Here is a 15,607-nt window from a genome sequence, read left to right on the forward strand (position 1 = left end):
GCTTCTTGACAATCATCATTATTTCAGGCAAATGTGTAATTCACTGACCACCAGAAGAATTGTAGTTCATTTTTTATTTACAGAAAAATTGTACATTGTAACGGCTAAACTATTAAATGGGAAGCCAAGCCTTCCTTCAGCCTATTTACAGTAATCAAGACATACGATGCACTAAAGGAAAATAAGCCTAAATGTCAGTGGAAAGCACATACTGCATGGTTATTCAGTGAACTGCAAATATGTTTGACACAGATAACAAAATGGAACAACTGGAACATTGTTGAACCTCAGCTGTAATTATTTTTCTTTTTCAGGGTTAACTAGGTTTCATGCTTCCTCCTTTAACACCACCAGCCTAGCACATGACAGTGAAGTGAAGTGGCCTTTATCCTACATAGATATAACAGGATGGTCAAGGTTGCTGGATTTTCTATTTCCTCTGAATCAGTCAAGATATAGAAAAAACACATGAAGTTTATATTACACACAATAGGTGATTAAGGGAAAAAGGTCTACTTTAAAAAAAGAACTCAAAAGAAATCTCGACAACACCTGACAAACAAGGAAGAATTCCTTTCTATCTATATTTAGCAGTGCAAAAAAAAAAAAAAAACACAGCTCAAGAAACAGTTTCCTGATATCTGAATTTGATGCAGTACTGTGTGGAAAGATGGAAATGAATTCTAGGTTCATATCATTTGCACAACAATATCCAACAAACAGGCCTAAATTTACCACTCTGTCCGACACTAGATTACCTTAACCCTAAAGGTCAAAAAAGCTCACTCCCACTCACTGGTTGAGAACAGCCAATAGAACATCTGCAGTTATCAGGAGCTGATAACTGAAGGCTCTGCCTCCCATTCTACTCTATGAACCACAAGTAACCCTGCACATTGAGAGCATAGTGTTCTTTTGGAATAATGCTGTACTATCAGGTCATTAAAATAAGATGAAGCTTGATCATTAAAGGTCCCATATTATGCCCTTTTTCAGCAAATTAATGAAAGTCTCACATGTCTCTGAAGTGTGTTTTGCTATTATATAGCTCAAAATATTGCAACGATGGTTTATTTTTCCATGGCTGTACACACCAAAACTGCCTGCATTCATCTTTCAGTGTAAACTGAAATCAGTCACTGCAAAACCAAATCCACCAAATTTATAATTTTCCTGAAAGTGTGCCCATGAATTCTAGTTGTAGCTCCCCACATACCACATATTATTTGAATATGTGGCTTAACCAAGCCAGTAGTGCAGTTGAGACTTACCGGATCAATGTAGGGGGGGCCTGCACTGCACTCCACACAGCAGGCTTGTTGAATCAGCTCTCTGGCAATCTCCTCCTCTCCCTTGTCATATGCTGCCTGGATGTTCTCTAAAGTAGGAGAAGGAAGTGTAGAGCTGGGCCCGGTTCCCTCCACCATTGATGCCTTAGCTCCCATTGCCTCCCTAGGGCCTGACAACACAAAGAGGGAGGACAGTGGTCAAAAGAGAGTTAAAACTGCAGCATGCTGCAACAAAAAGTCTCTCTATGATCCCATTCTCCTCACAAATGCTATTTAACACATAGTATTACCTTAGACTTTACAGAAGCATTCATCCAGAACTAGGTCATCTTATTAAAGAAAGTTGCCAAGGCCTCAAGTAAAGCATAGCTGACTGGATTAGTGCACACTGTGAAAGAGTAATCGCCTCTGATGTCAGGTGTAACATGTACTGGATAACAAACTTAGATGACTCAGACAAGTTTACAGACTAAAAATAATATTAATAGTATCTCAATCTCTCATGAAACTTTCTCAAAGTGCAACACATACATTATTTATTATGGAGAATATTTTCATTTCTTAAAGGCTTTAAGAGTAAATTAGTAGATCACTACAATGGGCAAATCAGACACTGAACAAATAACAGTATGGAAATGAAGTTATAAGGTAATAAATGGATACCCTTAGGTGTAAATACAAACATACAATTGACCTAAAAGGTCAGTCATTTCCATAATTGACAAATTAGTATCCAAATCATCTTTAATCAATAAAAAACAACAATATGACACAAATGTTTTTAGTCTAGTATTTTTGATAGAATAGCCACAAAGTAAAATCAAGCCCTCTTCACTTAAACATTCTCTGTTAAGTCATGATATTAATGAATATTTGCAGACACAGAGCAACCTTTACTTGGGGAGGAAGTCGTGTGCTGTGATAAAATAAGTCTACTTCAAAGAGTTCTGTGTGGTTCAAAACTATTGTATCAGTTCTTTTTTACATTGCTGAGTTTATAAGCCATTAAAACCCCAAAAAATATGAAAGCTAGTCGCAGTAATTGGTGGATAGCAATAGATCAGATGTTAAGTGCTTCTTTTGATGGGCAGGCAAGTGTGCTTTAATCAGCCACATTCTTCATGGATCTTTTCTTTTCATCCCAAACTGTGGTAACATTGAATAGCAGCTCAGCTGGGAGGTAATGGTAGCGACTACACTTTCATCGTGAGGAAGGGAACACTAAATATAGATATTAAATAAGGTAGTTTGGACTGTGGACAACTGAAATATGGAGCTAGAGGCTACATTGAAAGAGATACAAGCAAACAATAGCATGGACGGCCAAGGTGAATGCTTTAGTGAGCTCTTAGCATCAATTAAAGATAAGAATCAAGGGCCAAAGATGTTGTGTGTTGTCTGACCAGAGCTGCTTGGTGACAGTAACTTTAACAAGCTAGTCAAGACTGACATGAGTTCATCACAGCATGAGGCCAAACATCGTGACAGCTGAGCTCCTGGTGGTCATTATCACCATGATCCACAACGACGGGATCCGTTCAACATTCTCTGTCTCACTCATTGACGACTACTATAATTTTACAATGGCACCTGTGTCTACATCTGTCCTGTCTATACAACTAGCACAGTCATGTGACATTAAGGGAAACTGGTGACAAATGCAGTGGTTTACAGTAATTGTTGTTCTTAGGGACTTCTACTGACAGTGAACACTTTGTAAGTTCCTTTGGGGACCAGACTTAAGTAATTCAAATATTATACCATGAATGAATAATAGGGATCTCACAGTGCCAATCGTATGATTCTGACTTTTTAACTAGCCAATATCTACCCAAACATACATCCGCTGTTGCACAGGTTGTGAGTTTTAATTGTTTTCTTTATGAATGCAGCCTTAACAATCAATATTTAATTGATCTTTATTACAAATCTTTGTCCTGTGCGGATATTGCTGTTTTAAGCTACAGACCCATATGTGCAGCTAAGGCCACTGTTACATATTCCATTGGGAAAATAAGAATGGTATCCTATTTGATCCCAGCTTGAGTTAACATGTGCTGGCCAGAGGCCATTGCGTACCGCAGAAGTGTGCCCCTTTAACTAGATAAATCCCCACAATGCTCTCTGCTTATCAACACAGAACTGCCTGCCTCCTCTGGTCACTACAATCACAAATAGTAAAATGGAGACCATCTTAGTGCAGTGCATATGTCTCAAGTGAATGTACTATAAGGATACCCGTATCTGGAAGGTATAGCCACTGGTAAATCAGTACTCCTGGCTACAATGACACCATGACGATAAAATATCACTCCAAGAAACTAGTTACTTCAAAGCATAAGTCAGAAGATGGTAACAAGAAAATTTTAAATAACTGAATATCTCCTGGAGTACAGTTAAATCCATCTTTAAGAAAAGGAAGGAACAAGATGCGGTCCGTACACGACAGAGACTAGTGAGGGAGTCCACCAAGACATCTATTACTCCACTGAAGGAGTTACAATCTGCACAGGCGAGATGGAACAGACTGCCTGTTCTTTAGCAGTTACACCAAATGCCAAACACAGCATTCCCAAAGTGAAGCAGTGTAGTAGCAGCATCATGATGTGAGGATGCTTCGTGGCAGCAGGCCCTGGTAGGCCTGTAAAGGTAACAGGGAAAATTAATGCAGTAAAATATAGGGAAATACTGAGGGACAACCTGATGCAGTCTGCAAAAGAACTGTGACTTGGGAGAAGATTTCTTTTCCAGCAAAACAGTGACCTGAAGCATACAACCAAAAGTACAAAAAAATGGTTTAAAGACAACAAGGTGATTGTTGTGGAGTCGCCAAGTCAGAGCCCAGACCTCAGTCCAATTGGTCCAATTGAGAATTTACGGCTGGAGTTCAGAAAGACTGTTTACCCATATTCCTGGTGCAAAACTTGAGCCATTTGGGAAAGAAGAACGAGGCAAAATTAGTGTCAAGATTTGCAAGGCTGAATAAGATCAATCCACACAGGCTAAATGCTACAAATGCAGTCAAAGGAGCTTCTGCTAAATACCGACTTGAAGTAGGTGAAAACTTTTATATTTTTATGTAAGTGACAAAACTTTTAAGAAATCTGTCTTAACTTTGATGTGACAGTCTTATTTTTTGTAAATTACCATCAAACATACAAAAATATGTTGACCGTGATTCAGTGATAAATAGTAATGAAAGGGGAAATCTTCCAAGGTGGGCGTACACCTCTGCACTTATATAATGCTTTTCTAACTTAGTGGTGCTCAAAGTGCTGTACAATGTGGTTCTCATTCACATACTCTCTTACACCAGTGGTGACAGAGCTGCCTTGCAGGGTGCCTGCAACTGGGAGCAACTTTGTGTTCAGTCTCTTGTCTCTTTGACATGCAGAGATGAGGGAAACTGCAGACAACTGGCTCTGTCACCTAAGCTATAGCTGCCTATTATATATTATTATACTAACTATTGTTGATTAGTTTGTGGTTTCTGATAGAAAAATAGATTAACTGTAGTGTAACATACTAACAAAAAAACATTAGCGTGCAAACTAAAATTAGTGCTGTGTACAGCACAGTTTCCATAGCGGAGAGGATTTTCTCTCAGCTGTGAAGTGATCAGGCATCAGATCTTTCTTAGGTCCTACAGGAATCCCACCACACTATGTCTATCCTGGCAGCTGGGAACTGCAAGTTAAATCATTTAACACTATTTTCTTATTGGGACTGATTTTGCATGAACTACTGTATATATGTATTGCATATATGGTTGCTTTATGGAGCCAAGTGTGCTTTCAATGAATAATTAACAAAGACAGAGTCTGACTGGCTGCAGAGGAAATTTGAGAACCCCATCAGGGGTGAAACCATTAGACCCAGAGTAGACTCACAGACCTCCTATCCATTGTCAGTATTCTTCTATAAGTCTTCCCGAATTGGAATAGAACAGCTCCACCATCAACAAATTCCTCTTTTCACTTGATTTAGAAATCACATACTCATGATTTCTGCTACATGAAGAAACAGCAGTGAACACTCAACATCATTGCTATCAGTAGTGGATATTTAGAGAGAAGCTGCTGTAAAATGAGACTTCTTTGTGACAAATGACAGAGACTTGGAAATCATCTGTTTATATACAGTTGTGGACAAAGGTCTACACAAGACCACGTATATCATAGCATACATACACCCATCAGGCATGACCACTGACTGTGTGTATATATACATATATATATATATATATATAAAACTACTGTAGTAAACTGCCGACTGATCATCACTTTACTATACACACAAGATTTGCAAACACACCAATTGCCTACACATTAAAACCACTGACATGTAAATAAAAAAGAATTACAGTAACCATCAAACCCAATCCACAGAACAGCCTACAGGATTCAAAGGATCAACTGCCAGCATACTGGTGTCAGACACCACAGGACACCCCCAGAAGTCCCATGCTCATGCCCCAACAAGTAGAGATGTACTGGCAGCACTAAGGGAACTAGACAATATTAGACAGCTAGTTTTAATACTGTGGCTAACAGGTGTATATAATAGTAATATGCATGATATGCCTAGTAAAAGCCCACAGACAAACACTATAGTTCTACAATACAGAAAACTGCAATTAAAAATGTAAATCTTAGACTAGTCAGTAATGTAAAAGGATTGTGTTTAACATAAATTACATTTGTAACATGTCTTTGAAGTTTTAATTCTAACAATCTTCATAAATTCAAACCCTGCTTTTGATACTACTTAGTGACATTTCAACTATAGCTATTCACTGTATTTAAAGTCTGTCATTAACTCTTAATATGAAATTGTGAACTGTAAATTTCATTTAATTTCAGCATATTTTTCATTGTTGACCTATATATGGCATGTAAGTTTTGAGGTGGGCTTAAAACATGTTAAGCAGCTGGATCCTTTAAACTACATCCAGCTTTGTTAAGAAATATGATTAGATGTTAACCAGCTGGGTTCAGTGGCAGACAGCGGTACGTCTCGTCTGGCCAATGGACAAATACCAGTGTCTGTCATTTGTGTTTGAAATGTGATTCATCGCATACATCTGCAGACCACACTGGCTCATTCAATTCTGATGTTAGTCATCTGCTAGCAGAATCACAGCTCAGTGCGGAGAAGCTTTAAGGCTCAACCAGCCCTACATGTGCAGCATATAAACAACGCTTCCGTCAGCATCCTGCTCTGCGCCTCTGATCCTCTCTTCTACTAACCTGCTTATAGCGAAGCAGCAAATCCTCCTCTTCTTCTTGCCTCCGTCACATCTAAATCTAATCATTTTCATTTCATAGCTTCACTCCAACTGCCGTGTAGTTTCTACCCAGTGTCCTCAAGCTTCCGGCTGCACTCCTTGGATGATATTCCTCCACCCAGAAACAGACCGAAGAGAAAGGCAGGATGGGGGAAGCCGGGAGAGTGAGGTAGTCAAACAGGAGGGGGGTGGATGATACTCCTTTGTGTATAATCACGCCAACCTCTGAGCTGCCTGTCTTTCTCTCCACTTTACTGTCTTTGCTATGATACAGTGCAATGTCTACTGTCTAATGGAACATTAAATTGATTACTTGATTCCTTAAGGAAATTTATATTACATCAGAATTACATTACAAGTCCAAGATGACATCATCTAATGCCTTGTTTTTTGTTAGTCAAAAACCCGCAGACAATCAGTTTACTATTAAATAAAACTGCAGCAAAAATAAAAATCTGAGAAATTGAAGAAGCTGCATCTAGGTGCCAAGGATGTTTAACATGTAAATATGTTTACTGCATGACCCAATATTTTCTAGTCTATTTTCAGGGTAGTTGTCTAGGTCATTATGAATCTTGTTTTTTCACAACAGTTTAAGCTATCCACATCTTTCATCATCTGACATGATAATATTTTAAGACTTTCAACAATAGCCCGTTTTTCAAGGACAAATATGGCTCGAGAGATATCGTAATAGTAAACATTGTCGAGAATCTGGCAATATCAGGATCACGACAGTGACCTTACCTATTATAACTGTACTTATACTTATTGGGAAAGATGCTTGATGGCAAACTCTTAAACAGTTACTAGTTACCATCTCACTTTAACTCTCTGCACATGGACCAGCTTGTGACATTGGTCCTGAAGGGCCTGTTTATTCCTAATGGAACATGAAACACAAAGATCCTATCAAACAGTTTCCACAATGATAATAAATGTACCACTAAAGCCTTGCTTACAGAAGTACATCAAATTCCCATTAAATATATGTCAAGGTATGAAAATTTCCCACTAGAAAAATCCAAGCAGATCTATGTATTTGGTCATGGTTATACTATGCTGATGTCCTCCTAATGTCCAACTGTAGTGACAATTCACAAAGAAACTACACAGAAGTACGTGGCAAGCCTCCTCCAAACCATCTAGAAAGTGGAGTCTGAAAATGAAAAATATGTCTATCTTAAATATATATATATATATATTTAGTTATATTTTAAGTGGCATTTTAAAACTCCAGAATTCTATTGTACTTGGTTTAGGCTCTCGAGCAATATTCAAGTATCTATATGTTTTGTTTTGCAATATTGTGATATGCAACTGCATATGTTGCAGAAAACAAAACTAGCTGAGTTCTGCATTATGCATTGTTTTGTTCATGTGAGCTCAAAGATGGGACTTTTCATGATGCCCTCAATTATTATTCATATTTTATCTCAGCTGTATTACGCATTTGATCTGACAAAATAACAGTGAAAACTGTGGAGATTTTACCTTTAATAGTTCCTGAGATATTGTGATCTAAACATAGTGACATTTTTCAGGCATTTTTTCAACGTGCAAAATTATGTGCTCAAAGTTAGTTGGTGGGCAATTAAAAAAAACAACAATCTTACTTGATGAATTAATCTAAAACACAGATACCTTTTAATCTTTTTAATAGTCATAGATTATGTTAAAAAATATTCAAGCAATTTAGACACGGTTGAGCAGAAGGCCTCTAATGATTTCAGATGGAATTATATAAGAGCTGTTGTGTGACTGAAGGATATGTAAAAAGAGGATTTCAATCCATGATTAACTACCATTTATTTTAGTTAAATATGCGTACTTGGTAGAACTTTTAAAATGCTGTTAGACTTTAAGAAATTCATGCTTATATCTTATCTTTGCTTTACTCTTAATATCAAAGTATGATCCAAGTTAAACTCAATTTATTAATTGTTTTGCTTAGGGTCATTGTGCCAGTATGTATATCTCTTTGTTTACTTGCTCAACAGGACAAACTAAAGGTTTTATTTATGGATCTGAATTTGAGGCACGACAAGCTGCTCTCTGCCCTGTACACACCATTGGATGCAAGGAGGTAGAAAAAGTTAACGCTCCTGTTGCCGATTTTTGCAAGGTGGAATGTTAAAAATTTCTTTTTTGAAGAATTCAAGAACTTTTTTCTGATGTTTTTTTGTAGTGTGCTATTTTATTTTATTTATTATCTAACAAGTCTGTACCATTCTAACAATAGCATGCCAAGTGGCTTATACTAAAACTGTAAATCGCAGTTGTTTTGTTTCAAACATTGTGAAGGTTGTTGCAATTGAGCTGAACGTCAACTCCTATCAAGATTATCTAGCAATAATAAGGATAATGATGAATGAATTTGTTTGTGTGAATTAAACTGAACTATTAAACTGAACTTTTGTTCTCTCCCTCATCTATAGGATGTCTACGTTCTTTCTTCATTCTTACTCTCTCTGCTGAGGAGAGATCCTTGTCCTCTCCTCCCCTGAGACACATTAAACTGTCTTCTATGACACAAGACCCTCCCTCAACATGCCTCATTAGCCAGACTCGCACTGCTAACTGAGTGTAAATTTTTATTTATGCTGCATACTAATGCAGCGTCTTGCACACAAACGAACATCCTCTTTTCTAACCTGGCACACTTATCTTACACAGAACACGGACACACACACACACACACACACAGAGGAAACTCATAACTCCCACTTCCCATACTCTTTTGTTCTGACCACGTACGCTGCATACACACAGTCTTTCTGACATGTATCCACATCCACACGCACACACAGTTGTCAGACACACAAGTATCTGTTTGTCTATTTAATGTTGCATAAGAAAACTCAAGTGAACATTCACAACACATAAAGGAAAGCAACCAATCCCTGTATTACTTACTATCGCAATATCATGCAATAATAATGAGAAAATTGGGCCACTTTTGTTTCTGTCCAATTCGACTCAAAGAAACACGCTTTTCCTTTCTCAGCTCTGGCAGTCTTAAATGCTATATACTACATGAAAACTGGTGAAACACGTGTTACAGTGCATGCTCAATGTGGTCAAGACCCACACAAGTCAACAAAAACAGCAAAACATACTATACTCCATTTACCATACCCTACTATAAACCTCCAAGAGCTATTATGGACATTTATTTTTTGTCAGTTACTAGACAGCTGTCCTGCAACATAGCTGAACAGCAGACAATTATGCTTTTGAAACCATTTTGGTTTCTGTTCTGTTTTTGCTAAATTTAAGCCGTGTTTGAGCTGTTCCACATGTAGCCACATTTCAGCTTTCACTCACATTCTTTTGAATCTGCAAGTTAGATAAGAAAGTAATGTGTACGACAGGATTTAGAGAGGGACAGATGACGTGCTGGGAGGTCACTCACCGATTTCTTGCTCCATGTTGCTAAGAGTGTTTCCAGGGTGTTGGGGAAGGTCAGCAGGTCAGTAGGACATTTTTTCTGGTGTCAGTTGTTACATTAACCACTCTCTGAGCAGAGCTCTTCCACAGAGAGAAGGTTTGGGTTTAGCTGTCACCCTGTATGAAGACAAAGCACTCATGAAAAACAAGCTCAGACTGATTTAAAAAAAAAATAATCATTTGACACGTTCGACAGCTTCTCAAAGGACACCATGTTTATGCACATGTAAAAATGCAATGCTACTTTTACATTTGAATTGTTTTAAACATCCAGGAGCTCGGCTAGTATTTCAAAGGAAGATACTAAGTAAATTACACATTTAATCAAGGAATTGTTGGATGGCAATAGAAGCCACAGATGTTCTTTTTTCTGGTCAGCGTATCACTCAGTGTACAGCTTTCTAAATAAACATAATAAAGATTCAACTCGGATTTTTGACAAATGATTTGTGAGAATTCTAAATGAAAGTACTTTACAATGTGTTTCTCATTAAACCATTTACACACAGACACTCAGCAGGGTCTCTCCCAGCATTAGAAGCAACTTGGGATTTAGCATCTTGCCCAAGGACGCTTCTGCACACGGAGGGGGCTTCTCCCATGTTGTACCCAAACTTCGTTTACTTTCTTACTTTCTCCTCACATCTGGATACTGGACTCTATCAGAGAATTAAATCTGCTCTCGAAACCTTTTTAGGTTAGTGGTCTCACCTTAAGTGCATGAGCTGCATTTTATACTACACTACACAATATATCATATATTATTATTATTATTATTATTATTATTATTATTATTATTATTATTATATTTATAAAACATTTGGTAATGCAATCTGTCTTTATCTTAGTATTTTACCTTTGATCAAAAATGTATGTAATTCAATAAAAAATTGAATTATATTTTAAATTTTATTCAAGTCATGTATTCTTAATTAATCATAATCAAATTAAAAATGACAAATTCAGTGTGATTCTTATCGATTAATACAAAACCATCAAGGAGGTCCTACATTCACTCGCTAACAAATGAAAATGACCCAGATCATAAAGTCATAAAAAGCTATCTTCAGTGATAAGAATGAAAAGAGGCCCTGCACCAGATAGTACAATCCAGGTCTTAACATCATGGAGTCTGTCTTGATTACATGAAAAGACTAAAGCACCTGAGAAAACCTTCATCCGCAGAAAACCTCTGGAAACGCACTTGTAAAAACAGAAAAAAAATATATATCTCAAAAGCAAAGGCTGCTTACACTAAATGTAAACTTGATGGAAGTTATTCTGTTTACTGCTGAAGTTGAATGAGAATAAAAGCTCTTCGTGTCATTATTTTTAAATCATCCTGACTTTACTCTTAGTATCTAAATGATTTTAATTGAGGAACATGCTCAATTTTGCGAACATTCTTTAAGCTCCTGAAAGCCTATGCCACATTAGCTGTGTCCACAATCTCTGTTGATTCTCAGATTTAAAGTGATCCATGTTGGCTTCATTGAGCATGAAGTGAAACTGGATCCATCATAAATGGAGAACACAAAAGGCTTGTTCGAGATGAGTCAGACCTGCTCAGATTCAATTACTGACGATCATTGCACAATGCGTGCTGATTAGATATCTGCCCAACTTGATACTGACCTGCAAATGTAAGCAACAATGATTACCTCAGATCAAGACAGGAGCAGTTTACAGAGCCATATGTTACGTAACCTCAGAGCATGATGGGAAACATTTGGCTCTCACCTGATCTAAAAGGTGATATGTTTGGATTTTGACTCAGCAATATGACCTTTCTATTGTATTTGCTTTTTTAATCACAAGCATCAGTAAGTGCCTGCTATACAGAAAAGACTCCAATAATTAATTTATAGGTGTTAAAAAGTGGTGCAGCCAGAACTTACATTGTTGACAGTGGTAGGTAATGGCTATTGCTATGCTTGCTATGCCTCTTAAATTTTGGTTAATGCTATCTAGAATAACTTTAGCGTCTTTCTAAAGTCAGAATAACTTTAATAATCTGACAGACATGTCTCTCTAGCAGACATTTCCACAAATCAGGATATGAGCTGCTTTCACAGTGGCTAAAGCTACGCTAACAATTATCAGCTAAGGTAGGAGGCAGCCAGAGATAATCCTGAAACCATAAGAACCCATGCTGTAAGATCTGGACCTTAGTGGCCAATTAAAGTGATGGAACAGTGAAAGACGAACAAAACACAGAAGAACAGCAGACAGAGAACCTAGTCTGTCATCACATGAAGTTAACAAGAAAAGCACTCAGAGCCAGCACTCCGCCAAAGCTGTTCATTCCCCCATATGGCATTGTCTGAGATGCAGCATATTTTTGTAGAAATGCAGCATTTTTTATGGGTTAGTGATGGTTAGAAATCACTGCAACATAGAATGTGGCCATTTAATATAGATGTACCCACAAACAAAATGACCTTGCACTGAGCACAGGTGTGTGTTATGCATGTGTACCTTAAGGATACCAAATCACATGACCTACATATGTAGGGCAGCGGGAATTGATGGGACACGAAAACACCCCCACAATTTAATCAACTGTAGCCCCGATAAGTCAGCAGCACTGGATTTGTAGTAGGATTACAATCAAGTGATCGTCAGCAGGTAGCTGATGTAGCTTTCGCTTGTTGTCATAGTTACAGTGACGCCATGCCGCTATCTCGCAATGACACTGAAATCTTTAATAAATCCGTGGATCCAGACTATAAGCCGCATCACTGCCAAAATCTAATCAGGTGGTCTTTGTGTCATTTTGGACCTGCCCTGAAAATGTCATCCAAACCCATTACTCCATTTTTGAGTAATGTTGTACACAGATAAACAGACAAATGTACACCAACTGTCGTATAACTCCACCATGTTCCTTGGTGGAGTAATCATGTATATGATTCTTTCATAGATAAATTATAGGTCTTCTGGAAAAATACCACAATCTGCTTGGTCAAAAATCTACAGACAGCAGCTTGAATGATCCGTTCTTGTGTCACAGAAAGTTGTGTTAATCATATTTTCTGAGTGGCATGACCTCTTAACTTCTTGTGAGTGATTACAGTTGACCACAGCGGCTGACTTCTCTGAGCCAATTTAAATAGGACCTGTTTGATACACTCATCAGTCACAGCCACAGATGTTACAACAGAAAAGTCTAAAGAGCTTTTTCTGCACAGATCTGAAAAAGCAAATAATTGACTTAAACAAGTCAGTGAAGTTACTTGGAGCCATTTCAATGCAGCTACAGATACAGATAAGTCTTGTGGAACTTCCAGAGGATCCATGACAGTGAAATCCAGCTGTTTTTAGAAAGAACCCTCTCCTTCTACAACAATCACCTCCAGTACCAGCAACTTCTGAACGAGAAATTCACCAACTTCTGTTGTGCTACCTAAGTAAATAAGTGAGTAATCCCTCCTGTGGATAGTGGATTTCACAACCAGTGTCAATAGAAATCTTGAACAAATCTGTGGATCCAGACTATAAGCTGCATCACTGCCAAAATCTATTGAAGTGGTCCTTGTGTCATTTCTGAACTTCCCTGAAAATTTCATCCAAATCCATAAGTCTGTTTTTGAGTAATGTTGTGCACAGACAAAGGTACGGCAATCGTCACATAACTCCTTGGCGGAGTAATAAGGAACTTGGATATGTATTATCTGTTATCAGTCTTTCTCCATTACCAATAATCAACATCAACATCAGCCATAGAAAAAATAAATAAATAAAAATCTGTGGGGCATCTCCGGTGGAAAGAACCACAAAAATAGTTCCAATAATTTACAAAATTTGATTTTTTTTTTTTTATGTACAGAATTAAAGGGTTTATTCAGTTCTCCCTTTTAAACGCACATCTTATTCATCTGTGTTCCATCTCCACGGTGAACCTGTCAGTTAAAACCTTTCTATGTCTCCGTGGAGTCACCTCTGTAAATCACAGTTCCTGCCTGCGTGTCTCTCCCACGGTCCGCTGGAACTTAACTGTCTGCTGCTAATGCTGAGAAGCCACTTCTTTCCCTTCCCTTCCCTTCTTTCTCTCCCACGTAGCTTCACCTCCCCCTGCAGCAGCAGCAGAGCGTGGGGCTGCGGACTGGCTGCGTGAACAGACGGCCACCGACGAGTTTTGAAAATCAGAGCTTCTCACTCGAGTTTCTTTATGCCGACATGAAAAATTCAAATGAGCTAAGGAAGGACAGTATCAAGTAATGGAGCCGATTTTGTTTTACATCCAGATTAGTTTCTCTTTCTCCAGAGACCGCGTCACAGAGCAGATCTAACTTGCGCCTGTTGTACCTCCAGCAGCGGGCATGAAGCAGAGGGATCCGGCTCACCTCTCGGTCCGGGGCTCCAGGCTCCAGCAGCGGCTCTCTGTTGGTCAGCGGATCGCTGGACTTCCTGATTCCACCATCAAAACTTTCCAATCCGGATACACGCGGACTCAGACAGACAACAGCGGCGTCTCCGGTCATTTTCAAAATAACGTCACACCGTCATTTTATTAAAAACAGCTCATCCGGGATAATATTTCAAAATAAAAGGCTACTTGGAGGAAAAAATGTTCCATCAACAGAGCTTCACTCTCAGAAAAAAATATATAACGACGTAACTAATTAAATGTCAGTGAACTAGTACATATTATAGTTTTTCTGTGTATTATTTGGTTATATCAATAGTGATAAGTTCAGAAATCGATCATAATAATTTAATTATTCCAATATGAACAATGTAGTAATGTTTTTGAATTGAAGTGACAAATCTTCAGAAACAAGATCATTTGCAGACAATTGCAATGAGTGAGCACAATGCATCAGAATGTACTAATACTATAAAGACTTGAGCACGTTTTGTTTCACATTTCATTCATCACTGCAACATAAGTAGCTGAATAGTTTCCTGTATAACTAAAACAATTCTATATTTGGTTATTTTAAAAAATGACCACCACAAGTCTATCATGGCCCTTTAGCTTAGGATGTAAATTATGTAGTACATCATCCATTCTATATAATTATCCCTTAAAAAAAAAAAAAGTATAAAATATATATATTCATGGCAAAATTTGTCTAAAGTGAATTTATGTTCTGGCTAGAAAGGACATAATCATGCGATCAAAGATGGAAGACATTGCAGTAGAAAATTAAAAAATAGTTCTGGTTGAGTGTTTGTCCTTTCTGTGCCAAACGAAGGCCATGTCCCGGCATACAAACAACTACATATTCAGCTCAGACAACCTCAAAACTGATAAGCAGACCTTTTTGTCCAGGTGAGCTTTTCTGTGCCTGTTTTGAAGAAGTGAAGTTGTACTTGGGCAACAAAATAAATGAAGCCTTCAACTCCAAGAACACATACCCATGGCCAAGCTTGGTGGTGAAAATGTAGTAAACAGCATCATGATTTTTTTTTTTTTAAAAAAGGTTTACTTTAAGTTTCTGGAGCAAAAAAGCCTGGCCTAGGGCAGCACTGGACCTCCGAATCCCATCGAAAAACTGAAGTCCAGAGCGATGGCAAGGACGCCTCCAGTCTCAAAGAGCAAGATAATGTCACACAAGAGGAGTGGTCCAACATC

The 15,607-nt window shown here is 38.0% G+C and overlaps 1 protein-coding gene across 5 annotated transcripts in view; it reads right to left on the reverse strand.

The window, feature by feature from the left end:
• lrrk1 (leucine-rich repeat kinase 1) overlaps positions 1–14,528 on the reverse strand; it is a 66,282-nt gene extending 51,754 nt beyond the window's left edge. For 2 of the 5 annotated variants that reach the window (XM_035944503.2, XM_035944502.2), the window contains exons 1-3: positions 14,373–14,528; positions 9,992–10,143; positions 1,272–1,459 (exon numbers count right to left, since the gene is read on the reverse strand). In XM_035944503.2, coding sequence (XP_035800396.2) covers positions 1,272–1,459; positions 9,992–10,007 — 204 coding nt within the window. In that variant the 5' untranslated portion in view covers positions 10,008–10,143; positions 14,373–14,528. Of the gene's footprint in view, positions 1–1,271; positions 1,460–6,538; positions 6,699–9,991; positions 10,144–14,334 lie in introns of those variants that run through there. The other 3 variants (XM_055010032.1, XM_055010042.1, XM_055010050.1) reach the window with 3 other exon arrangements.
• Positions 14,529–15,607: the final 1,079 nt, after the last annotated feature.

The sequence above is a fragment of the Amphiprion ocellaris genome, chromosome 1, assembly GCF_022539595.1.
Source record: "Amphiprion ocellaris isolate individual 3 ecotype Okinawa chromosome 1, ASM2253959v1, whole genome shotgun sequence".
In the NCBI taxonomy this organism is placed as follows: Eukaryota; Metazoa; Chordata; class Actinopteri; family Pomacentridae; genus Amphiprion; species Amphiprion ocellaris.